The sequence below is a fragment of the Esox lucius genome, chromosome 8 (assembly GCF_011004845.1).
Source record: "Esox lucius isolate fEsoLuc1 chromosome 8, fEsoLuc1.pri, whole genome shotgun sequence".
In the NCBI taxonomy this organism is placed as follows: domain Eukaryota; kingdom Metazoa; phylum Chordata; class Actinopteri; order Esociformes; family Esocidae; genus Esox; species Esox lucius.
Window position 1 is genome coordinate 21,295,749 of NC_047576.1, and position 26,439 is coordinate 21,322,187.

General features: G+C 44.3%; 1 protein-coding gene across 1 annotated transcript; it reads left to right on the forward strand.

Annotated features, from left to right (window-relative positions):
- The first annotated feature begins 1,538 nt into the window (after positions 1-1,538).
- On the forward strand, positions 1,539-20,514 carry pdgfra (platelet-derived growth factor receptor, alpha polypeptide). Its single transcript, XM_010872231.5, has 27 exons — positions 1,539-1,782; positions 4,332-4,410; positions 4,537-4,812; positions 5,181-5,311; positions 6,393-6,555; positions 7,052-7,244; positions 7,344-7,459; positions 7,542-7,841; positions 7,926-8,326; positions 8,416-8,584; positions 8,888-9,077; positions 9,464-9,579; positions 9,726-9,852; positions 10,041-10,237; positions 10,867-10,961; positions 11,158-11,290; positions 11,758-11,862; positions 12,241-12,351; positions 12,606-12,759; positions 14,136-14,293; positions 14,635-14,750; positions 15,425-15,547; positions 15,698-15,809; positions 16,224-16,323; positions 16,888-16,993; positions 17,885-18,120; positions 18,347-20,514. The coding sequence occupies exons 2-27, from the start codon at positions 4,353-4,355 to the stop codon at positions 18,486-18,488; spliced, it is 4,128 nt and encodes a 1,375-aa protein (XP_010870533.1). The 5' UTR covers positions 1,539-1,782; positions 4,332-4,352; the 3' UTR covers positions 18,489-20,514.
- The last annotated feature ends 5,925 nt before the right edge of the window (positions 20,515-26,439 follow it).

Genomic DNA, 26,439 nt, shown 5'->3' on the forward strand with positions numbered 1-26,439 from the left:
CACTTAGGCTATTATGGCCATGAAAAAATACAAAGACCAGAAAATGTTCGACATTGAGCGCTAGCTGGCTTATAGATCTATTTATTATGTGGTTGAAAGCTATTTTATACACAGGACTATAAGATATGTCTCAGAATTGTCTCAGAATTCAAAAAAAGTCGAAAGGGAAGGTTTTGGGAGGAACATAAGGGTTAAAATTAAGAGACCACTGCAAATTGAACGCTTCTGTTCCTCACTCAAAACTTTCCTTTTCAATGTTTTTGGAAAGGAAAGAAAAAGGTGCAGTGGTCTTAATTTTTTCCGGTGCTGTATGTCCGTATAGCACTGTTGCTCACAGACAATAACCACTTCCAAATGTTAAATCAAATGGACGTTAATAACTGGACTATTTCAATGGACTAAAGTTTTCAAAGTTTTGTTGTGGAGAGTAAATTGAGAGTAGCTAGGTGCCATAACCTCTACCGGTTTTGTATTCTAAACTGGGATTCGTTTATTTGGAAGAAAAGAGAACAAGGGACCCCGTTCTTTTGAGCGTTTCAGTTGAAGGAACATGTGGAATCAATCGTGTTAGTGGCTGGAGAGACCTGTTGCTCTGCAAGAAAGGCTGCGGTGCGGCCGCTGGGCATCACTGGAAGTCCTGCTGAGAGAGATGTTGGGGGTGATCAGCCCGGGGCTCCATGAACACCGGCCTGGTCGGCTGACTTGACTGCATCGCTGAGTGCAGCGAGATAGGTAATTCATAATTACCCTTTATCCCAGCCTGGTGGGGCCGTTAGAAGAGCCTCAGGGCCAGGGAAAAGGAGGGGTCCGGAGTCGCATAGCCTATCACACTCACACAGTTACAACATGTGCAACAGTATGCCAAAACTGGCACAAAAAAAAATACTTAACTACAATTTATTTGTTTTTCTGAATAAGAAATCGCAACAACAACAGCAACAACAAAGGAATTAATGGACGTTCCTCATTGACAAAGAGTTTAATGAAGTCAGTATGCGGTTGAGAGAAACATGTATTCAGTGGTGTAGTGCGTGATGTTGGAGCGCCCCCTGTATGCAACGGAGGCTTAAACGTTCATGTTTCTAAGCCTCAGTTTTTTGAAAAACTACCGATGTACACAAATGTTGTTGGAAGAAAACGTAATCGCGTAAATCTAGTTTTACTATTTATAACTATTTGTTACCGAACAATAACATTTAGCCGATTGTTTCAATTCTTAAAATGGTAGCCTATATTTTAAAGTCTAAGCTATTGCTTAGTTTTGCGTCATAGATCAATGGTCATGTACACTCATTAATTGCTTTATGAGTCAACTTTATGTTGTTTGTTTGTAAAAAAAAATATATAGCATAAATAACCGAATATTGTGCGTTGTAAATTCCTCCCTTTTCTACATCACAAAACAACAAAGAAATTTGACTCCTGTTCCAGTCGCACTCAGAGAAGTTAGGACTCTTATTTTGAAGAGAAACTCAGTGCTAGGGGGAAGAAGAGGGGGTCATTTCCTGAGAGTTATTTACTTTGAGCCAGATGATTAGTTTTTTTTTGGGAAGGATGGACTGAAACATTGAATCAATTACTGGTCGCTGTAGCTCAAGCGCATTTGTGAGCGCGGCTGTAGACGCGGACGCTGGGGCGCACATATGCTAGCTCTCACAGTGAAGGATCGTGGCAATAGGATTACTAATACAACTGCAATTGAACCGATCCGAAAGATTTTATGCTCCAAATTTCCTTTTACTGGGATTTAATACTGGCACATAATCCAAGGGAATATAAAAGGTTTGTATTTTAGACAAAATAGCATATTTTCCTTTTTATTTTAACGAGAAACGTTGGCCTCCTAATTGAGAGAATTTCAAATCTGTAAAAATGTAAGTTAAAAAAGTTACTCTGGACTAGACAGCTTATAGACATAAATATGTCCTACCTGAAAGTTCTCAAATTTGTCAGTTGTTTTTATTACGGCACAATACAAGAAATTATTTTAACTAAAACAAGAGTAAATCTTTCCGGATTATTCACACTTTGGGGTTTTTCATTAAGCCTCATTTCGCTACGAGGACACGTTTTACCAAACTTCGTGAAAGTTTGAAGATGAATACGTATCAAGAGATGCATAATGCATTATGCATTGGACTGGTTTGACTTTTCCATGCAACATATGGTCTCCTCCAGTTGCAGAGCGGAGAGATGTCGCTGACTCGACTGGATAAAAGCGCTCAATTTCGGCCTCACAGCTGGAGGTGTCACCTCGAGGACTGAGGCTCCATTGTTGGATGCTGCTGCCTGCCCTGGCACCTAATGGGAAACACATTGGAAATTGGATTTCAACTTGTATTCGTTTCTGCGCTTGGAATGTTTGGAATTAAATGGAATATTGGGCATTGGGAGTTGCTGGCTGATATGAGGCACAGGCTGTATAGCTGAATGGAATTTTAATTTTACTGAATACTTGGAACTTAAAAAATGAGGGTAATCAAGAAGACCGGATTTCTGATTGGATTTCATTTCAGTGTTGCGCCAGAAAACACAATAAGCGACCCGTAGGCCTACATTGGCGAAAATTCAATTATTAGTAATTAGCCTACAGTTTAATTATCGTTTATAATAGCCTATGCACAACATCTGGACATATTCCTTACTACTGCAAGTATATATATATATATATATATATATATATATATATATATATATATATATATATATATATACACACACACACACACACACACACACACACATACACACTGCACGAATGTAACTGTCAAGATGAACAAAAAAATCTGTGAAACTCACTCCAATGCTCCAATTCTGAATGCTATCTTTAGATAACTATTATAATTCCCTTAAAACATTTTTATACACGTGCACATTTTTAAGTATATGCGGGGGACAGTGAGCGAATAAATTCCCTCAGCTGATACGCCTTTGCTCCAGTGTCCAGGCCTGAATGCGGCGTTTGGTAGGCTGCGTTTGGTAAGAAAAGGAGAGGGACAGCCAAGCCGACAATAGGCTACCCACATTTGCACATCCAACTGGAAGAGAAACTCCCTTAAATAAAAGGAACAGGGTAAAACACGATGTCCGTAAACGTTTGTCAGTGGATAAATCAGCATTTGCACTTAAATCAATTTAGAGGGGTGTCTCTTAATTAAATTCCACCAGTAACTCTATATTGAATGGTTTTAGATGAGACACATCGAACTAGGTAAATCAAATAAAAATACAAAAGTAGCAGCATAGTGTTTTGATCCATTTAATCTTGCTAATGGAATATTAAAATTAGAAGGTAAAAAAGTATTGTCGCTAGTCACATTCGGTTAGTAATCATATTCGACAAAAACCTGTAAAACAAGGCCTGGGTCTACACGATAGCAAAGTCCTCTGCCTCCATCGCGGGACACTTATCTCAGCTGCGTCTCTCTCCGCTCTCGCAATCATGTAGGCCAATCCATGGTTTGAACACCGCGGGGTCGCACACGCAAGGTAGATGATACAGCCAGACCAGGTGAACCACTTTTGAACAGGGCATGACCAAACTTCAACACACAAAAAAACATAGGCAAGCTAATTAACAGCGACTTATTTACTATTTCATTGTTTTTAGAGCTCAACACAATCAATTTGTGTTGATTGATGGTAGATTTCCAATTCTCTTAGGTTTATAAACCTATAAACCTGAAAGACGATCAAACTCAAAGTAAAGACCAGATTTCAAAATGCAAAACAATAAGAGATGTTTTATTATTGCGGATCCAACTATGTTGCGCCTCTCTGTATGGATATAATAAATCGTTGCAAGTTTGTAGCCCACCCTGCCACATTCAATCTATTTGTAACGGGCTACAAGACACTGAACAATGCAACTGGCCTGCTGGATAAAGACGTTACACCCAGCATTTAAAGCGTGTACTATGTCGCCCCCTTGCGACATCAATGTCTGAATTGAACTCAAGTTCATTTGCTAAAAATAGGCATCGGCGCCACTACGATGATTCGACTTTGTCCAATGTTTTTATACACATCCCCCTAGACAAAACCAAAGCAATCATCACCCTGCTCCGTTTGGTGACTCAATGTCTTGATGTGACAGTTTAATATGAAGACAATAGAAAGCCTGTCAGTCTAACTGCTGGGCTAGAGCAGCAGGCTGCAATCGATCTATTGATTATAATATTATCAAAATTACTTAGGTATTGGAGACAGTGATATCTTGTCACAAGAAGTCAATGTATGTTCTCTAATAGTTTTACATTTTTTTTTGGTACTTGATGGTTGCAACGGCTGGTGGAGCCAATTCTGACTTGCTGGTATTTCTATTTTTCTAGCTGAATTAACCATCCCTGACCATGGATGATGCAAGGACATGTCTCATCCTTGGGATTATTTTATGCGGGATTATATCAGGTACGAATTTAATCTAGATAACACTTTTGATTGGTTCCTTCTACTGGCTGTCTCCAATAACGAAATTGTTGGTAATTATCTAGTCTGCACAACATCCAATTAACAGTTTTTTGTGTTTTCTATTAGTTACCTGTGGACGGACGCCACCAGCAATTGTATCAACTGAAGATACGTTTTTTGTCAAGCCACATTCCATGTTCAACATCAGCTGTACTGGCAAAATGCAAGTTATCTGGGTCGAGCCCCTGCCGGACAACGCATTCGTTATGCCTGGATACTACACAGCCACGCTCTTCATCTACAACGCTTCCGTGGCAAACACCGGACATTACACCTGCAAATATGAAGGCGATGAAGATGATAATGAGGAAAATATGGCGTCAATATACATTTTTGTCCCAGGTAAATATGGTACAAAAAAAAATATATATATATTTATTTTCCATCATCTATACATAGAAGCTTTTGCCAGAGGATTCGGACTAATGGGGGAAATAAAATGAGCCAGCTGTTAACACCCAGGCAGTGCATGATTACCATTGAGGGAGAGAGAAAAAACGAAGTGACCTCACTGCATGAGAAATGATGTCATGTAATTTGTGCCATGGGTGATTACTGCACAGGGTTGTTGTCAGAGTGAATGTGACGGCATCAGCCTGCAGGGTGACTTCATGACTGTCAGGGAAAGCAGTTGGCCATACAGAGGCCTGTTAAGATGACCGTCTGGTCGCTGGTTGACCTTGGCTCTTCCCTTCTTGTTGGTAATACAGAGATTGAGGACTTCAATGTAGAGGTGAAGGCCAGCGAGGAGGCAGTGAGACTTGGGGAGTCCTTCAACATCACCTGTGTAGCTCCTCTAGGACTGCCCTACCAGCAGCAGTGGCTCCACCCCAGGAAACAGGCAAGGACCTCATCTGTGTGTCTCTCCTTCTCTGTCTCCCCATCCTTGCTTATACTTGTCTTTGAGTATTATCTGAAGTTTTCTATCTCTGTCATTATTTCTCCATGGGGGTTAGTGTTTCTCATTGGGGGTTAGTGTAATATGACACTGTGGACGGGGGAGTCTTAGTGGATAAAGGTGTGTGTCACTACGTACAGCTGGATCCCAGCGGCGGGTTTACTACCAGGGCTGGAGCTGAGCCGGTCCATAATGCTAACTTAACCCAAGCCCTCTGGCAGACAGACAGCAGGACTGAGTGAGACAGGTGTCCACCCTGGTTTTCTGGCAGTCAGACAGACAGGGGGAAGGCGGTAAGACGGGTGTTTGTTAAAAATGAGTCAAATGAGAAGGAGGAAGTTGAAAGAAGAGGAGCGACAGTAAATCACTTGACCTATGTGACCTCTGGATATGTAGAACAGATATATGGCTCCTCCTCCTCGTAACCTAACCTAACCCTAACCCTTACTTAGGATGTGTGTATGTGTGTGACCACTGACTTTAGGTCCAGGTGGGTGTATGTGGGTTAACTGGTGTCCATTCACGTGGATGGTTACGCTACATTTAGATAATTTAAGTTGACGGTGATAGTGAGGGGAAAGGATGCCTTTTTTTCCTGAAATGGTGTCTGCGTGTGCATAGATGCGTGTGTGTGCGTGTGTGTACGTGCGCTGTGGGGTAATCCCTGCAGCACGTTGTGACAGAGCGTCTGTTTTAGTGGTGGCATTCCTCTAAGCCCTTTTCCAGAGACAGTTTGGCTAAGAAGAGCGCAGGATTCCTGACTCCTGGTAGAGGTCTCAGTTGCAATTACATGCTTTTAAAGGCTCTGTGATCCTGATTTATCTCCCATGGACCAGCACGTGTTTTAACCATCAGTTTACAAAGACCCGTAGAAACATTCTCTGACAGAATTTAACTCTTAACCTGGAGAAAGGTGGAGAAGCATAGAGACATTGGATTTCCTTGATATGTAGATAGACAGTCTGCAGGATCGTGACTATAGGGTTTAATATCCCATCCTCTTGTTGTTGTTTTTTTAATCTAGGCTGTGGATGCCGTCCAGATGAAGCAGACCATGCCTGACAGAGTGGTTTACATACTCAGTTTCCCAGCAGCCTCCTCTCAGGACAGTGGGGTGTATGAGTGCTCCATCGCCAATAACTTCACTGGAGAGATCAGAGCCAACCGGGTGTCGGTCACTGTTTTTGGTATGCTCTCACCTCCTTACGGCCAATCCCCTTAACTCTTATTGGAAACATTAACATAAGCAATGTCTGTTGCCAGCCAAAGCAGATTTTTTCTGTCAGTTCATTGGCTTCCCTTCAACATTTCTCAGTGCTACAAATTCCACTTTGTAGTGGATGTGTTAAACAGAACCAACATGGGAATTTCGGAAGACATTTTAATTTGGATACTTTTTTGGGGGCGACTTTTAAAGTAGTGGGTGAATTCCTCCAGTCCATCTCTGTCTGGGGTGTGAGATGGAAGCCCTGCGGCTGTCTCTACAAGACAGTAGAGGCATACCTCTGCTTTCATCATCAGCAGCACTAACCCTGTATGGGATGGCTTCAGCAGATTTGTGCCAGACTTAAATTTTTTGTTTTCTGTGTATCCCATCCTTCTTCCTGTACCACACATTTTCATCGCTGTACCTCTCCCTCTTTCTTTCCCCCTCTTCCCGTTCTCCACTTTTTCTCTCCGTAGGGGAGAGCTCCTTTGTTAAGTTAGACCACAGGGGGATCGGAGCAGTGGAGTTTGTCAGTGTGATGGAGGAGACAGAGTTCAACATTTTTATGGAAGCATTCCCTGCCCCTAAAGTCACCTGGCTGAAAGATGGTATCGCCGTCACCGAGAACAGCTACCTACTCACTAAGACCAGCCACCTGGAGGGCAGCCGGTAAGATCCTTGTCTTTACTCCACGACTGGTTTATTTGTCTGTATTTGTGGAGCTCTGTGAGCTAGGCTGAGCAAAGTGCTTCTTTGTCCATCTCTCAGGTATCAGGGCACTCTGACTCTTCGGCAGCCCCTAGAGAAGGACAGTGGTAACTACACCGTTGTTGTCCTGAGCAGCCCTCACGTAGCCCAGTTCTCCTTCACCCTCAAAGTGAAAGGTGAGCAGACCCAAACCTAAGTAAGTGAACGCGTCTGTATCTCTGCAGTATCTAGCTAGGTCTAACTGTGTGTGTCTTTCAGCCTCAGGTCTGGACATGTTCCAGCCTGCTTCGGCCCCGGTGTTGTTCCCCCAGGAAGAGGAGATGGTTGTGCCCCTTCACACCCCCTTCACCTTGATCTGCCGGGGCGAGGCCGAGCTGGCCTGGGACACACCCGTCTACCTACCCGAACAGAGGGAGGAGGACAACAGCGGCCTGTTCGTCACCACGGTTACCGTGGATAACGCCACAGCAGCCCACACGGGCCTTTACAGCTGCTACTACAACAGCGGAAACTCTACCGAGGAGGGCGATGAAAGCAGCATCTATGTCTATGTGCCAGGTGTGTAGAGGGAGGCCCTCCGCGATCAGGACAAGTCTGACGTTTGAAGGTCTGTCGTAACGGGCCCTCTCCTCACTCCCACAGATCCAGAGGTGCCTTTCGTGCCCTCCCCGCTGGTGTTCAACAATCACGTCCTGAGCGGCCACGACGAGATGGAGATCCAGTGCCGCGTGTCGGACCCCGCCGCCAACGTAACCCTCATCAACGCCGACACCCAGCAGCCCGTGCCAATAACCGCTTACAACAGCAAGAGGGGCGCGGTGGGGTTCTTCAACGCGGGAACCTACGTGTGCGTGGCCGTCATCGACGGCGAGGAGCACTTCAGCGAGGAGTACATTGTTCACGGCTGGGTGGCGGGAATGGACCTGCGCGTGGAGCTGAAGGCCCAGAAGACTGCCCTCCTGGTGGGGGACACCATCACTGTGACCTGTGTGGCTCGAGGCTCTGAGATCCTGGATGACCACTGGAAGTACCCTGGGAAACTGGTAAGCGACGGCACATAATGACTCTTTGGAGAGAACATTTAAAACTGAATTTAGGTGGATTGATTGTGAATACATCCTGTGCTTGTCAGGCCAACCGTGGCTCCAAGGCGGTGCGGGAGAACAAGAGGGACCAGGAGATTGAGTACACCCTGACCATCCCCCGAGCCACGGCCAAAGACAGTGGCGTCTACGCCTGCTCTATCACTGACATCATCAGCAACGAAAGCCAGACCAAGGAGCTGACCATCAATGTCTATGGTACGCAGTTATTACCCACAACTGGGGGCTTTCGTTCCATTTTTATTAAACTCACTAAGCATATATTGAAAAGAATAACTTACTCCCTCATTCGAAAACAGATTCCCAAAGGGTTATTCAGCCGTCCCAAATAGAGAAATGGTTCCCCTTTGAACCAAAAAAGTGTCATCATACAAGGAGGGTTATCTATTTTGCCAGGAAGTGTAACTGCTGTCTTTTTTCAACTGGTAGATTGTTTAAACTGGCTGTCATCTGTACCTGTATACATTGTATTCTTGGCTCTCTCCAACCCTGCCTGGACAGAGAGGCCATTCGTGTCACTGCATCCAAGGTTCACCTCCCAGGAGTCAGCAGAGCTGGATGAGGTCAAAGATTTCCAAGCTGAAATTGACTCCTTCCCCAGCGCCCAGGTCACATGGCTCAAAGATGGCCTCCCCCTCAACGACGTGGCTGCTGAGATAATCACCACCATCCAGCAGGTTAGCGAGACCAGGTGAGAAAGACTTCCTTTACTATTGCTAAGAAGCCCTTCAGTAGTTGCAGACTGGCTAATTTGCTAATATATGTTGAGGTCAGTGAAGGACAGGACATAGCCGTCTTCCACAATACACTCTGTAATAATATATGTTCAGGTCAGTTAAAGACAGGACATAGCCGTCTTCCACAATACACTCTGTAATAATATATGTTCAGGTCAGTTAAAGACAGGACATAGCCGTCTTCCACAATACACTCTGTAATAATAGGTTCCTAGTTCACCTATGAAGGATATTTAGATGTTTGTTATTAAGGTCTGCTGTTGTTCTGAGATGTTTTAGGGGAACTGGTCTGTGGTTACAGCACTCATGTGAGTTTGTAACTTTCAATGGTGTTTGGTAGGTACCAGAGTGTTCTGACCCTGATCCGGGCCAAGGAGGAGGACTGTGGAAACTACACCATCCGAGTGCACAATGGAAACCAGACGCGCAGTCACACCTTTAGCCTACAGGTCAAAGGTGAGACAGTTATGCTCCAACCCCTCAATTTGGATTTACCTTGATGTCGCTGGCTCCTCCCATTAACACCAGGGATGCCATAACATTGTGTCTCTCGCTCTCTCTCTGTATTATTGTGTGACCCTGTTGTCTTGGCATGTGTCCAGTGCCTGCAGTCATTGTGAACCTGATGGACCTCCACCAAGGCTCAGTCTCTGGTCAGTCCGTAGTGTGTATTGCTGGGGGCATGCCCACTCCTCAGGTGGACTGGTTTATCTGCAAGAACATCAAACTGTAAGCATCTCATCATTCTCTCTCTTGTAACTCCGACAACAGCCGTTTTCCCTCCGTTAATTCTTGAACAAGTTAAAAAGAAATGAAAATGGTTTCTTGTTAAGTAAACTTAAAGTATGATGTTAATCCTAATGGTGACAGTCTCTTGGTATATGGCCTGACGTCTCTACCCTTCTGATCCTGTCCAGCTGTGCCAACGATTCATCTCAGTGGTTGCCCCTGCCAACCAACAACACAGAGATCACCGTGGAGACGCACATTGACCAAGACAACCTGCTGGAGAGTCAGGTGATCTTCGGGCGGCTGGATAACACCCTGGCTGTCCGCTGCCTGGCCAGAAACGAGATGGCCACCGTCAGCAGGGAAGTCAAGCTGGTGTCAGCAGGTGAGACATCCAATCAGTCGCTCCTATCACAGTTAAAAATACAACCTGGCTGGCAGATCCTGGTAAATAGCTTCACAGCATCGATGAGGGACAGTTTGTCTCAGACAGTATATATTTCCTATAACCTCCCTTTTTATTACCTTATCGCTTCCCTTTGTGACACTTGGAAGTGTGATGGCTGTGCTGGCCTGACAGTGCTGAGGCAGCTGTCCGGTAAAATGCCTATGGTGGGGACAGCTGATCTCAAGCTGTCACTGTGCAGGTCTGCTTTATCCTGGTAGACTTTTACTGTGAAAAGTGAATACCTGGTCGCTTTGGCCATTTGGCCCCTCCAGCTGTGTTCTTTTTTCCCCGCCCCTCCCCTTAATCCTTTCAGAACACCTTTTGGTCTGGATAATCTGATCCCCCACTGGCCTGGCTAATTAGGTGCGAGGCTCCATGCTGTAATGTACTAATTAAATAGGGTATTTGGATTATTGCAGTGCTTCCTTTGGGACCTCATATCGGGTTTTTCGTAGGAACTCATCTTAACTAACATTTCCACACCGTCTCACATTGACGTCTCCGTGCTCTGCTCTTCATCTCGTGTGTGTGTGTGTGTGTGTGTGTGTGGTGGTTCTCCTGGACAGGCCATCGCTCTGAGCTGACCGTAGCCGCCGCTGTCCTGGTACTGCTGGTCATTGTCATCATCTCACTCATTGTCCTCGTCATTATCTGGAAACAGGTAGCGCGGCTCAGCAATGCGTCTCACACATGCAAAGCCTCTCCCTTTCATCCACTCTCCCTCTCTCCCTCGCCGACTCGCCCCTTCACTCAGACCTTCACGCTCCCTCACAGGCTTATTGACTCATTCAACTGATCCCATCCAATCTGTCCTAGATTCGGAGTGTTTACCCGTTTGCGTGTCCTCTGTCCTGCAGAAGCCTCGCTATGAGATCCGTTGGAGAGTGATCGAGTCGGTGAGCCCTGACGGTCATGAGTACATCTACGTGGACCCCATGCAGCTGCCCTACGACTCCAGATGGGAGTTCTCCCGCGATGGCCTCGTCCTGGGTAAGCCGACCGCTTCGCTCCCTCTCCCTCTGCTGTCTCACGGTGGTCGTTTTGCGGTCGGGGAGTCACATCACTGTGGTCGTGTTGCGGTCAGAGAGTCACATCCCCCAGTGGTTGTGTTGTGGTCAGAGTCGCGTTGCCACAGTCCGGCGGCCATGTCGTGCTTGGCCTGTGGTCTGGATGTCTCCCTGTGGTCTTTGATCATATGATAAGGCCATCTGGTCTGGCCTGCAGAGAGGCTGGGGTGGGCTGCCTGGGCTTGGCCTGTGACTCACTGATCAAAGAGGAACTCACCCACTGGGGATCTGGGAAGTCTTAGATGACAGGGCAGAGGCAGACTGGTGTGTTTGCGCATGCCTCTGTGTGTGTGTGTGTGTTTGTGTGTTTGTTTGCCTGTCTATGTTTTGAGTACATTTTAACCATTTGTGTCAACTGTTGGCGTCTCCTATCTCTTCTCGTGTCGGCAGGTCGTATCCTAGGCTCTGGGGCCTTTGGGAAGGTGGTGGAGGGAACTGCATACGGACTCAGCCGCTCCCAGCCCGTCATGAAGGTGGCTGTGAAGATGCTCAAACGTAAGTTGACCACAGGCGGCTAAAGAGTTGACCGCAGACGGCTAAAGAGTTGACCGCAGACGGCTAAAGAGTTGACCAATGACAGATGTAGAGACAGAAATCTCTAGAGACAACCAGCTCTGGAGACAGACAGCTACTGAGTGAACCACAGGCATGTATAGAGGAGACTGTAGACACTCATACAGACTGACAGCTATAAATAGCCCCATTATAGCCTGGCTAGCGGCGGGCTGGAACTCGTCAGTCTCAACGCCACCTTGCATTGTGATTGATGGAACTGTGACAGTCCCTGATGGATGCTGTTGGTGTTGATATGTTTGTTATGGTCCAATAGCACTGTGATTGATTGGTTGAGTGATATTCTGGTCCTCTCCACAGCCACAGCCCGTTCCAGTGAAAAACAGGCCCTGATGTCAGAGCTGAAGATCATGACTCATCTGGGCCCTCATCTCAACATCGTCAACCTGCTGGGGGCCTGCACTAAGTCAGGTGGATACACGCACACACACACACACACACGCATGCACGCGCACACACACACGTTACCCCACACAAGTAAGATTTTAACAACCAAGAAGGGTGGTTGCTACTCTTGGAACCTGTGTTTGCTGTGCTATTTTAGTAGGTGTTTTGTGAGAGTGTAAAGGCCTCTTGACAGTGGTTTTAGCTTTTACGAGACACTGATAAGATTAGCCAGCAGACTGACGCCCCGTTCTCTATCTCTGCGCTTCATTGCCATGCAGGCCCCACCTACATCATCACTGAGTACTGTTTCTATGGAGACCTGGTCAACTATCTGCACAAGAACAGAGAGAACTTCCTCAACCTGCACCCGGAGAAGACCAAGAAAGACCTAGATATCTTTGGCATCAACCCTGCAGACGAGAGCAGCAGGAGGTAAAGACATATGGTTGAGTCACTACATTATTTTGTAGTGCTACATTCTGTGGTTGCATAGGTCGGCCCCTCCCAAAGTGTTGCAGTATAGAGAAAAATAAGTTAGAATTTAACAGGTGTTTCTTTCATTTTGAGTGGGAAAGGGAAGTTTCATGCCATGAATTAAACATCACTTTACTAAAAATGACTACGCAAGTGAAACCCTTGCTGTTTAAAAATAAATTGCAAAGCAGGATTCCAGCTGAGCAAATTAAGAAATAACCTTAAAACCCATTTGAAATACTTTGCTCATCCTCAGGGTGGGGACATTAAAGTCTAGTGTGGATGGCAGGAATAATAATAAAAATGATCGAAACGTCCTCAACTAAAATATTACAGAGACAGATGCTATATAAATGTGGGAAGCAATCATGTTTTTAGTGTACAGGATAATTTCCAGGATATAATGAAATATATTCCCAACTAGATTAAAATTGTCTATTGTAATAACTTCAAGTTATTAGGGGGAGAAAAACATTATTACATGAGGTAGTTTAGAGGGAAACCTAACATCTTGCTGGGCGTACTTTGCAATGTAAAGAAAACAAGTGAGTTTGACAGATGCTGCTGTCAGTTCGAGAACGAAAAACTGATTAGAAAAATCCTTAAAATGTAGTTAAACTGCTCATCAGCAAGCTGGGTGCATTTACATGTGGTGGGGAAGGCTGGAATAATAATTATCATCTAAAATTCCTCAACTGAAATCTTCTGGCAACTATACATTTGGGAGCTAAGTGTTTAAAGGCATAGAACCATCTCCCAAAACATACACACAGTGGCACTCACACACACACAAACACACTCTCTCTTTATACAAACACACACACATGCTCCTCCTCTAATCCCCATTCAGTTGCTTGACGCAAACCTTCCCCCTTCCTTCCTAATGGAAGAGGAAGTCATCTGGTGTCTTTCGCTTATCAAATCTGGGCCTGAAGTGGTGCTCGGCTTTCATCCTCATTACATTACCCCTGTGTGGTACCTGTTAATGGTCTCCGTCCAGACGAGCAGAGGGGGAGGCACTAGGAGATGCCTGGACGCTCTGCTCGTCTGTGTTGACGGATGACTCACAATGACCACGGCTCAGAGTGGCACCATGATTGAATCTCCACCACCACCGCGACTGTCCACCACACCCAGCCTCCATGCACAGCTAGAGGCCACCTCACAACAGGCACCGGGTCAAATATGCGCTTCTTCGTATATGTCCGGTTCCAACACGATTGCGTTGGTGTGAAATGGAAACGTTTTTTTACTTTGTTGCGTATTCCCGCTCGCCATGAGAGCGACAGATCGGCCTCTGCCGTGGTTGTCATCGACCTCTTGTCTCCGTGCAGCTACGTGATCCTGTCCTTCGAGGCTGGCCGAGGGGACTACATGGACATGAAGCAGGCAGACACCATGCAGTACGTACCCATGCTGGAGATGAGTGACGCCTCCAAGTACTCTGACATCCAGAGGACTGAATATGACCACCCGCCATCACAGAAGGGGGGTGAGTACACAGACTAACAGCCTCCCTCCCTCTTCTCCTGCCTTTTTCTCTGGCAGCTCAGTTTGGTTGGCCAAGGTGCAGGGTTTGAGTCAGCGCCGGTTGTGTTTTTCAAGGGGTCCACCCTCCTCAGTATGTAGGGCCCAGCAGAGCCCAACTGTAATTACATAGATAGGGTAATTGTAGCACATAATAACGCCTAGTTCTCCCTGCCATTAGGAAAAGCCGTGTACAGTAGCCAGTGCTATATTTACGTGTATATAAACATGCAGTACAAACACACAATATTATTTTTTTCCACGGGAAACTAAATGTACGTGTGTGCTCGTGTTTTCCCGATCCAGAGAACGAGATGGACAGCCTCCTGTCAGATGACGGAAGCGAGGGCCTCAGCACCTTAGACCTTCTCAGCTTTACCTACCAGGTGGCCAGAGGCATGGAGTTCCTATCCTCTAAGAACGTGAGTGGCGACAAGGTTATGAGATCAGTGACAGTAATAATGCAAGGTTAGCTCAGGGCGGAAGGCTGGAGAAAACCAACCTCCTGGAATACAAAAGCAAACCAGGAAGTTGATGAACTAGACTAGAGACACCAATGTGAGCCTACGATGCCTTAGTTAAACTCAACATCCCGACTTACCGACTAGCGAAGGAAATGGAGGTCAAATCTTTTCCATGGGCTTAGCAAGCCGGTGTCCTCGCTGTTTGGTGCCCAGGAGGGAGTGGGTGGGTTGCCACGTCAGCCCTTCCCGCCTGTACGTTCCGGGGCTAACCACGGTAATGATGGCAGGCAGGTTGTGGGCTGCCGTTGTGCTTGATGACAGCTGCGAAAGCCAAGAGGTTGGCTAAATCAGGGGTTGGGTGATAAGCGGCCCTGTGAAGGCTGAGCTCAGTGCTCAGGAGACAGGCCAGGTCTTTATATAGAAACACCCAGTGGGCTGGAATTACACTGGGTAGAAAGCAGCTATAAGCTCTTCATGCAGGCCTCCATCCTAGTTATTATACAGGAGTGGTCAGTCAAGGCCATGTCTTAGGCTGGCCTGTTGCCATGGGGAGAACCGGGAGAAATCCAAAGCCCGAGCGTGTTTTCTTTGTGCCGCTGAGTGATTGGGCTGTCTCTGTGTTGGCGGTGTAGTGTGTGCATCGGGACCTGGCAGCCAGGAACGTCCTTCTATCTCAGGGGAAGATAGTTAAGATCTGTGACTTCGGCCTGGCCAGAGACATCATGCATGACAATAACTACGTCTCCAAAGGCAGTGTGAGTATTTCTCTGGGATCATACGGGCTGTTTTGCCTGTGAAGGTTGAATATTTCATTCTGGTCCAGCTTTGTGTTGACCGTGTTCTGTCCTGCTTTGTGTCTGACCGTGTTCTGTCCTGCTTTGTGTTTGACCCATCTGCTCCCACAGACCTTCCTGCCTGTGAAATGGATGGCTCCTGAGAGTATCTTTGACAACATGTACACCTCCCTCAGTGACGTCTGGTCCTACGGCATCCTCCTCTGGGAGATCTTCTCTCTAGGTGTGCATTAGACCTGTGTAAAGCAACCTTTTTAGAAGACGGCTGACCCCAGAGCTGTGTACAGCAACCTTTTTAGAAAATGGCTGACCCCAGACCTGTGTACAGCAGGGTGTTAGGAGACGACTGACCCGAAGCCCTTTGTACAGCACTCTGTTAGGAGACAACTGACCCCAGACCTGTGTACAGCAGGGTGTTAGGAGATGATTGACTCCAGACCTGTGTACAGCAGGGTGTTAGGAGATGGCTGACCCCAGACCTGTGTACAGCAGGGTGTTAGGAGATGGCTGACCCCAGACCTGTGTACAGCAGGGTGTTAGGAGATGGCTGACCCCAGACTGGCTCCAGTTGGTCATGTAGATTCAGCATGGGTTAACAGAAAACCAGGTGTACTGATGGCAGTGTGTTTGGCATTAGGTGGGACTCCATATCCAGGAATGGTGGTGGACTCCAGCTTCTACAACAAGATCAAGAGTGGTTACAGGATGGCCAAACCAGAGCACGCCCCGGCTGATTTGTACGTTCATGTTTTTCAGTAAAGTAACTTGACATTGTGTCGTGCATATTATAATGTTAAAACATTTCCATCACATTTTGACATGCTGGAGTCAGGAACATTTGGCCTAGGAGTCATTCATAATTTTTACATTTGAGACATGTGGCAGGAGAGTTAGCACTCACGAGCGCATTTATTTTTTGTACTTAATCGAAATAATACTGAATCCTGATATACTACTTCTGTAAACATCTAACATAGCGGGCAAAACTGAGACATCAAATGCCATGACGTAAGACTAAAATATAAACCTGTTCTCTTTATCTTGTTTGGCAGAAATTCTAAAGTATTATTTTCTGTTCACCATTGAATTTGCTGCTGACAGGTTTATAACAGCCACATGGGACCTCAGTGGGACGTGGCCATTATATCATGGCTGATGGCAGTATTCAGTCACTGGTTTTGTGCCCTAAGCCATGTTATAATGGCAATATGCCACCCCCTAGATGACTTAATTATAGCATGCCATTCAAATCTGTACTACTCTGTTCTTTCTGATTAACCTGGGGATGTTCTCCATTCCAGGTATGACATGATGATGAAATGCTGGAACAGTGAGCCTGAGAAGAGGCCCTCCTTTTACAGCTTGAGTGAGAGCGTTGTGTCCCTGCTGCCCTCCGGCTACAAGAGGGTATATAGTTTCCCCTTATGACATTTGACATCACTGGCCTCTCCCCGGGCCCTTAACACCTGCTTTGTCCCTCTCTCTTTCATTCCTGACTTCTGACCTCTGATGTCTGGAACTTCTCCCTCTATAACCATTCATATCTGTCTATTTGTATTTCTTGTATTTCTATTTCTTCAGTAGCCTACTAACAGAGTGAAGAACTTCTTTTCAAATCAGACTCATAAACTTTAACCACTTCCACCCAACTCTGCCAAGCTGTGTGTGTTTCTGTGGGCTCGGCCAGTTGAGTGTGTATCTGAGTGTGTTTCTGCGGGTTGTGTCGAAGCCCAGCCCAGCGGTGATTAGAAGGCCTAATGCTCCAGCTGGCGGTCATGGTGGCCAGGCCCAACCAGGGTGGCGACGCAGCCCCAGGTCCCGGGATTCATCTCCCTTCCACAGGCTAGGCTAACCATAATAAGGCTATTAAAGAGTGCCACACATGGCACATCAAACTTTCTGCCTCCTACCCCCAATCTGCTTTAATGGGCCAGGAGCGTGGAGGAACAGGCTACCGGTTTAACACCTCGGCCTGGGGTTGGCTGGGCTAGGGTGGGCTGGGACGTTCACTGTATGACTCTCACCACTTGGCTAACAGACTGACTGAAAACACATTCACCAGTGGTAGGGATTCATGGGATTCATGTTTTGTGATTATACAATTTTGGAGTGATGAATGGAAGTTACCAGAATGCTAAAAACTCAGGCCAAAATGTCCTACCGACACAGCTACTCTATGTTTTTGGTTTAACATGGTCCTGTTAGTGGACTTTCTGCTCCAATACTTAAAAATAGGTTGTTTTTCATTAATTATGCTCTCTCTATCTTCCACTCTGTCTGTCTCTCTCTGTTGTGCAGTGCTTTGAAAGGGTGAACCATGAGTTTCTGAAGAGTGACCACCCGGCCGTGACCAGGGTCCAGGTGGAGAGTGACGATGCCTACATTGGGATCACCTATAAGAACCAGGGCAAGTCCAAGGACAGGGAGAGTGGCTTCGACGAGCAGCGCCTCAGCTCTGACAGCGGTTACATCATCCCGCTCCCCGACCTGGACCCTTTGTCTGACGACGAGTACGGCAAGAGGAACCGCCACAGGTGTGCGAGCCCTTCAATCACACACTTCCGCCAATATTCTCAGACTCATACACTTGGTAGAGATTGACAGGGCTTTTTTTACAACATGGCAGTCAGGTTTAGCAAATAGAAACGTCCGGAAAATGATATTCCATTCTTATTAATGAACTTTATCCTTGTAAATTTGCAACTCTGTCCGCTCGCATATGCCGTTCAGCAACCTGACGTGTTCCACTGTCCCGTGTAGCTCCCAGACATCCGAGGAGAGTGCCATAGAGACAGGCTCCAGTTCCACACTGACCAAGAGGGAAGGAGAGACCCTGGAGGACATCACCTTATTGGATGAAATGTGTCTGGACTCAGAGCTGGTGGAGGATAGCTTTCTGTGACAAAGAGAAGACTAAAACATGCCAAAGAGATACTGGCGGGTTGAGGTGGAGTGGGGGGTGAACAGAAACTCTCAGACCACCCCCAAAGAACCCGCCCCGCCAACCGCCTATCTCAGTACCCCCCTCCTCCCCCGCCCGAATACCTTCCCTTTGAAGGGGACAGAGCAAAACCACTTCACTGCTTGGACGAGTCTGTGGACAAATTATGGTATGATCGCCTGCCATTCCCTCCTCGGACAGACGGCGCCCCCTGTGGGCCCGGGGGTGCAGGCAGCGTGGTTAGTTGGTATGCTGAGTACTCGCCACTTTCCGGAGGGCGGGGCCTCTTTGGAACGTTCTACTGTTGGGTGGGACTAACTGGACTTGAATATGGAGGAAGATTGTTTTTGTTCGATAAATGTACTGAATCTTATCCTAATGGGCATTCCCGAAAACAGCAATATAAGCGTGGATGGATGAAGGGATCGGAATGAATCCGGCTTGAATATCGAAAACCCAGAATGACCAGCAGTTTATCTCAGCCGTGCTGAACCACTACACCCAGACCCACTATTTAAAGCCCGTCACACCTGTACCAGCTTACAGCAGGCTTTACATCCCAACTCCCCTACCTGGAGCTTACAATAAATACACTACATCTGATGCTGGCACAATCAGTAGCTATACTTTAAAGATTAAAAGCACAATCTGTATGTTTATATACATGACCATATGACATACAGTAATTGAACTCAATAGCTAAATAAGTGCAGCAGTTCGAGTATATTTTTGTACTTTTTATCCTTTTATCCCGTATAGTGTTTTAAAGATGTGTTATTGGTGATACTGGGTTGAGGAGGTGATGGTAAGTTTCAAAGACGACTATAACTATCATAATGTGCAAGTCGCATGCAGCTTAATGACATTAGCGAACTCCAAAGACAAGATGTTTATACTAATACGTTTCCCGTGTTTTCTCCTGTCACATATCTAGATATGTATAGGAAAGGCCCCAGTGTGATTGTAATGTAAATAGTGGTAGAGTTTTATATATATATGCGAAAAGAACTGGAGGTTAAATGCCAGTATCATATGCGACCCAATTTGAACCTGTGAAACCTATCTTTCAAAACTATAGACTCCTTTTCTGTAACCCTCACGATATACACAAATAACCATAGAGCATAATCCATTACATTTTGAATCTGTAACTTGTGTATGTTGTGAAATTTGACCCTTTTTATTTTTTTTATTCACATGGTAAAATGAGTGTGAATGACATTGAAGCTGGGCCAAGGTACATGTATGTGTGTGTTAGTACAGCATGAAAGACTCGTTGTTGTTTTCAAGCTTTGAGCTAACACCGTTCTAATAATAATACTGTTCAACTGACCTGAATTATAAACACAAAAGCTGAAAACACCAAAACCATTTGATTTGATGCTTGTGCAGTCCTCAGGCTTCTTAAAGCCGAGGAACTAGCGGAAAGGTAATCATCCAAATCAAAAAGTTTTTTTGCTATGGGCAGCAGTGAACTGAATGATGTCATATCTACAGCCCACTCACTGTCATGCACGGTGGAAATGGCACAGGTGTTGTAATCAATGTATAATACACTAGTTTACCAGACATAACGTGAGGTCATACGTCATTAAGTGTATGCTCACTGTTTAATCCTTCAGTATCTCCTACCAGCTGTCCTCACTGCCTCTGTCCGTCCCTACTGTCAAACTGTGCTGTTCTCTGACATCACATTTAGACTGTTGCACTTTTTTTTCCCTTTAGTTTTCCTGGTATATGATGTGAGAAATGACTGGGTTTTTTATTTGAGAGAATGGCTCACTGGGCTCTGGAAGGTTTCCTCTTTACTGCAGCAGCGTTGTGAATGTGGAAGAGAAGAAAAGGGGGAAGGGCGATGAAGTATAATCCATGGTACAGTATCTGTCTTTATAGGTAGTTATCCCCAATGCCTGGAAGTTATCCTCATGTTTCATTATGCATTATGTACATTCAGATGATTTATATTTCAATAAAAGATTTAATAGTGTCTCTTTGTTTTCTCGTTTGACATTTTTTTGTCATCTTGTTTGTTTTTCTTTTCCCCCCTCTTTTACAGTGTATATATTCTTCCACTGTGACTTTGATTGAATTGAGCCCTAAACATTTTAATAGAGGGCCCTGTGTAATTATGGTTTGGTAGATGAGAGGAGTCAGGAGTTATTTAACCTGGCTGACGTCCCTTCTTATTTTCTTACGGTGTTCCAGTTGTACTAGCCAAAGGCTTTGACCACACTGGTCATTCTTTCTTAGCAAATGTTTCTTTTAATTTTAGTTTCAAGTTTATTTGTTTTTATTCTTGGAACTGGCTTGTTTTGTTCTGCTCACCGTTTCTTAACTTGCACTGCAGTTAGTCTACAAAAGTAAGATGTTGAAGAGATTGGATTCGTTTATTCCTCTGTATTTCTCTCATTTAAGAACTAGACAGAGCTAGTTCTAGTCCTCAGGTAAGTAGTCTAGTGGTGTGGATGGTTGTGCCAGTACCTGGAAGGTTGCTAGTTCTAGTCCTCAGGTAAGTAGTCTAGTGGTGTGGATGTTTGTGCCAGTACCTGAAAGGTTGCCAGTTCTAGTCCTCAGGCTAACAAGGTACAAAGGGTCTGTTGGGACCTTGAGCAAGGCAATTTGTCCTTTTTGCTTGTGTAAATGGCCTCAAGAGCATTTCATTTCCAAAATAGTATATGGGTGTGGCAGATCTCAAAACTCTTCAGTGGTGGAATCCACATGAACATCCTCCATTGGCGTTTTAAGAGGGGACCGCATTCTTCCCTAACAAATTGACAACTTCAGCACAGTCACAGATGGGAGAGCATTTAGGTGGGACATCTGTCCAAATTACATAAAAAGGATCTATTTAATCAAACCTCCATTGCACAGTAGATGTTTCTCCGATGACGAAATGGGTACTGTAAAAAAGAAAAAGCAACATTTTCGAGGATGATACATCACACATATGCTTTACTGTCTTAGAAGTGTGCTTACATGGAAATGAATGTTGAAAATAAAAGCTCTGTGTACAAACAAACATGATCCCTTAAGAATAACATCACTGAAAGCGGTCTCAGAGATGACCAATAGGGAGCATGATATACCCACCATGCAGATTATTAGTCAAATCTATTAACGCAGATTAAAAGTAAATGGTTTGTGGATTTTTGTATTATTTCATAAAAACACTATACAAAATATTGTTGATTCATAAACAAAATATTTTCAAACATCAGTATAAATCTATAATTAAATGTTTGAATATCAACTCACCACCAGAGGGAGATATTACATAAATTGTTCTTAGATACAAATGGCCAGTTTTACGCCTAAGAACGGTGGCCTCACTTAAATGTTGGTTTAGAAATTACTTTCAAAGAAAAAACACAATTCAGAAAATGCTCAATGTTTGTGGTATGTTGTGGATTATTTGGCTCTGAAACATTTTTTTTGAAGCTTTTGAATATATGAAATAGACTTACAGACTTTGGTAAAATTTACTCATCTTCTCATAGTGTTTGAGTTCATGTTCAGTATAATAATTCATGTTAAACAGAATGTCAACATGTTATAATAACATTTGGTTAGGCTATGTATTCTTGTGTGTTTTTGTGCGTGTGTGTATGTGTGTGTGTGTGTGTGTGTACGTGTGTGTGTGTATGCGTGCGCATGAGAGAGAGAGGAGGGAGAGCAGGGATTATCTAAACACCTTTTGTCAGCAGCATATCGATCACCTTGGTCTTCCCATGGCCAGTTGTTTGGAGGTATACAAATAGTCCATTGTTCACAATCACATCAACAGTTTGGAGGGTGTATCTTCACCAGTATGGAAAAGACTAGGCTGATGCTGATTTCCAGGGAATGACCCCAGAGAGATAAGCCGTCTGAGCCTGGAGAGAGAGTAAAGCTGGAGGTGTCTGTGTTTTTCTCATGAACTATGCAAAGTGCTCTGCCTGAGAGACAAGGCAAACTCACCTCTTCAAAATAACTTACTGCTAGAGGGTGTGTAGAAGTGGTGGAGTGGTGGAGTAAACACAAAGAAACTCAATTGACCTGCCCTTTTTTATATTCCATGAATGATTACCTCCTTTAGTGGAAAAAGCATTACAATTATTGGAAGCTACAGTTAGGCCCGGAATGTTTCTTTCTGACACAAGTTTTTAAATGTTGTCTGTTTACCAACATATATGCAAGTTACAGTTAAATAATGAATATGGGCTTGAAGTGCAGACTCTCAGCTTTAATTTGAGCGTATTAAGAATTACAGCTCTTGAATATGTAGCCTCCTCTTTTTCAAGGGACCAAAAGTAATTGGACAATTTACTCAAAAGCTGTTTCATGGACAGGTCTGGGCTATTCCTTCGTTATTTCTTCATCAGTTAAGCAGGGAAAAGGTCTGGAGTTGATTCCAGGTGTGGCATTTGCATTTGGAAGCTGTTGCTATGAACCCACAACATGTGGTCAAAGGAGATTTCAATGCAAGTAAAACAGGCCACCATCAGGCTGCAAAAAAAACTATCAAAAAGATAGCAGGAAAATTAGGAGTGGCCAAATCAACAGTTTGGTACATTCTGAGTTTGGTACATTGGTGAGCTCTGTAACACAAAAAGGCTTGGACATCCACAACAGTGGTGGATGATTGTAATGTAGGATCCTTTAGGGGTGAAGAAAAACCCTTAACAACATCCAGCCAAATGAAGAACACTCTCCAGGAGGTAGGCATGTCATTATCCAAGTCTACCATACAGAGAAGACTTCACAAGAGCAAATACAGAAGGTTCACCACAAGGTGCAAACCATTCATAAGCCTCAAGAATAGAAAGGCCAGATTAGACTGCCAAAAAAACTCTAAAAATGCCAGCCCAGTTCTGGAACAGCGTTATTTGGACAGATGAAACTAAGATCAACCTGTACCAGAATGATGGGAAGAAAAAAGTATAGAGAAGGCTTGGTCCGAAGCATACCACATCATCTGTAAAACATGGTGGAGGCAGTGGGATGGACTGGGCATGCATGGCTTCCAATGGCACTGGGTTACTAGTGTTTATTGATGATGTGACAGAACACAGAAGCAGCCAGATGAATACTGAAGTGTATAGGGATATATTGTCTACTTAGATTCAGCCAAATTCAGTGAAGTTGATTGGACAGTGCTTCACTTAACAGATGGACAATGACCAAAGACATACCCAGGAGTTTTTCAAGGCAAAGAAGTGGAATATTCTGCAAAGGCAGAGTCAATCACCTTGTTTGCAGGAAGACCCACAAACAACAATGGAAGACAACTGCAGTAAAGGCAGGGCAAAGAATCACAAAGGAGGAAACCCAGCGTTTGGTGATGTTCATGCGTTCCAGACTTCAAGCAGTCGTTGCCTGCAAATGATTCTCAACAAAGTATTAAAAATGATTTATTTATGATTGTGTTAATTTGTCCAATTACATTTGATCCCCTGAAATAAGGGGACTGTGTATGAAAATGGTTACACTTCCTAAACGTTTCATACAATATTTTTGTTCAACCCCTTGAATTAAAGCTGAAAGTCTGCACTTCAATTGCATCTTGGTTGTTTCACTTCGAATCCATTGTGGTGGTGTACAGAGCCAAAATTATGAAATTGTGTCAGTGTCCAAATATTTCCAGACCTAAATGTATGTCTTTTTAACATGATTCGGTCTAGACTTGCCAAAAGAGGAAGCTATTTGTTCTAATACAGATGAGGGTAGTGTTATTTGACTAAATCCTTTGCCACATTGTCTGTGGGAGATGACAGCTTGGTATTTATGTGCCCCTGTCCGACAAGAGACTAGACGAAGAACAGTCTGAACAAAAAACTAATAGTGGAACTGGTATAGCCAAGCTCCCTGATGTACAATGTTATTATTTTGGATGTGGTAGCTTATGAATTGGCAGGTAAACATCATTTCAAATAGCAGTCAATGAATAAAAACAAATGCAAACAAATAAACCAGAAGATAGCAACATCATTTCTTTAATGTCTACTATCAAATTGATATTGGATCAGATATAAAATGAGGAATATGGATCCGATTTAACGGTAAGCCATTCTGGGCCAGAGACCCACAGTGCCATAACTCAGATGGCCAAGTGGGGCAGAAAAAAAGGGAAATTCAATTGTAATGTTTTACTTTATGAGAGTGAGAGAGAATCAGATTTTGATGTATTTGGCCGTATGAGCGAGTGCGAGACAATTAGGTTAGTAATCTCTTTGGCTTGTTTGATATGTAACATCAGTCTCTTTGGTGAAACTCGAAGCCAGGCGTCTGAGAAAACTGCTGTTGTGGAGCTCCACCGTCCTGTGCTTCTCCACTCCGTGGGGAGAGCTCGTTCAGCGTTTGCACTGCTCTGATGTAAAAGGGATTCGTCTCTTAGGCCCCAGAAGATCCCAAAGGTGCATATCCAGTTACAAGTGTGTCTCCGTGGACTGGTGCTTTGCCAGGCTTTTGTTTAACAGAGGCAACACGTCCAGATTAAAACACAATTTCTGTAAGTGATACTTCCATTGATTCATCACTTAGATCAGAACCACTGCCACAACAATATACAGAACCACTATTCCTGTTCTTGTTCTTTAACTCCATTTGCGATATCCAAATAACAACAATTTTTCCAGGAACATATTTTCACCGGCTGGTCTCATAGAGTCAAATGCAAATATACTCAAATTGGTATATGTTACAACCACTAGGGGAAGACGTGAGCACTATTAGATTGACAGTTTCCCAATTGCTAAGATACTTAAATGAAACTTTTAATGAAACTGGCATCCAGTTGATCTTCATCATAACCTAATAAGCACAGCAGTAGTTTGCTGCCATACAATTTTAACTGAGAAAGTTATGATCCTTACTATTTCGGCCATCCATACTAGAGCTAATGAGGAATGCACCTGAGGTGTTTTTTTAGGCTATAGTCGCATTTTCATTTCCTTTTTTGCTCAGCTGGAATTTTGTTTTGCAATCTACAGCGACATTTTCACCAGGCAACTTTTTTACTGACCCAGGTTGATCACGTTCAATTCATTGGCACAAAACGTAGGCTATACAAAAACATTCCCTTCAGTTTCACTTGGTATTCAGCACAGATTTTTTCATTTTTATTTCTCAAACTGAGAACAGCACCTGTCAAACTGACTTGTTCCAATAGCAATGTGCGAACAGCAGCTTGACCAGCCCCTTATCAGTTTCCTCTATCTAGACGTTTTATGGGTCCCAGAATTTGATATCCTGTCCCCAGATAGCTTTACTAGCAAAATGTCCCTTGTTTGCCATCAGAAAGAAAAAAGCTATTACAGTTTTTCTCAGTTGCAAAGACATTTGTAATGAAAGTCGGAACAAGTTGATCATCATCATAACAAGCAGAACAGTATTCTTTTTCTGCAGAACAGTGAGTAATTGCTCATATACAATGCAAATGCTAAACAAATTTTTGCCAAAGGTCAATACAACTCTCTTCATACAAAAAGTCAAGTAATTATGTCAAACAAAATTTTAATATTTGGTCACAGCTGACTAAAATAACCCCCTAGAATCTGAACCTTTCCAGCACATGTATTAAAATGGTTAAATCCGCATGAATTCCTTATTCATGCAAACAAAAGGTCACCAGTGAGTTGCTATTTGCAAAAATTGACAAAGCAAGAGGGAAATCAAAGAAAAAGAAGAGATAGAGCAGCCCTACAAGAGAGTGGGGTTCAGATGCATGTTGATGGAGTAACTCAAATGAGAACGCTAAGAGCTATAGTCTTAGATAACATTTGTGCCATAATTACTGATCATTACCAGTCAAGGCCATTCCACGTGAGAAGCCTGGCAGCAGTTCCAGCCCTGTGTCAGTAGATGAACTATGGCATCAAATGTTAGAATATCAAAACATTACAATAGTACTGTACACAGTACAATATACGTGCTT

Coding starts and splice junctions, on each gene's coding strand:
- pdgfra (XM_010872231.5), top strand. CDS start 4,353: ATGGATGATGCAAGGACATGTCTCATCCTTGGGATTATTTTATGCGGG. Junction 10,238..10,866: donor AGTCAAGCTGGTGTCAGCAG/GTGAGACATCCA, acceptor TCTCCTGGACAG/GCCATCGCTCTGAGCTGACC. Junction 12,352..12,605: donor GGGGGCCTGCACTAAGTCAG/GTGGATACACGC, acceptor ATTGCCATGCAG/GCCCCACCTACATCATCACT.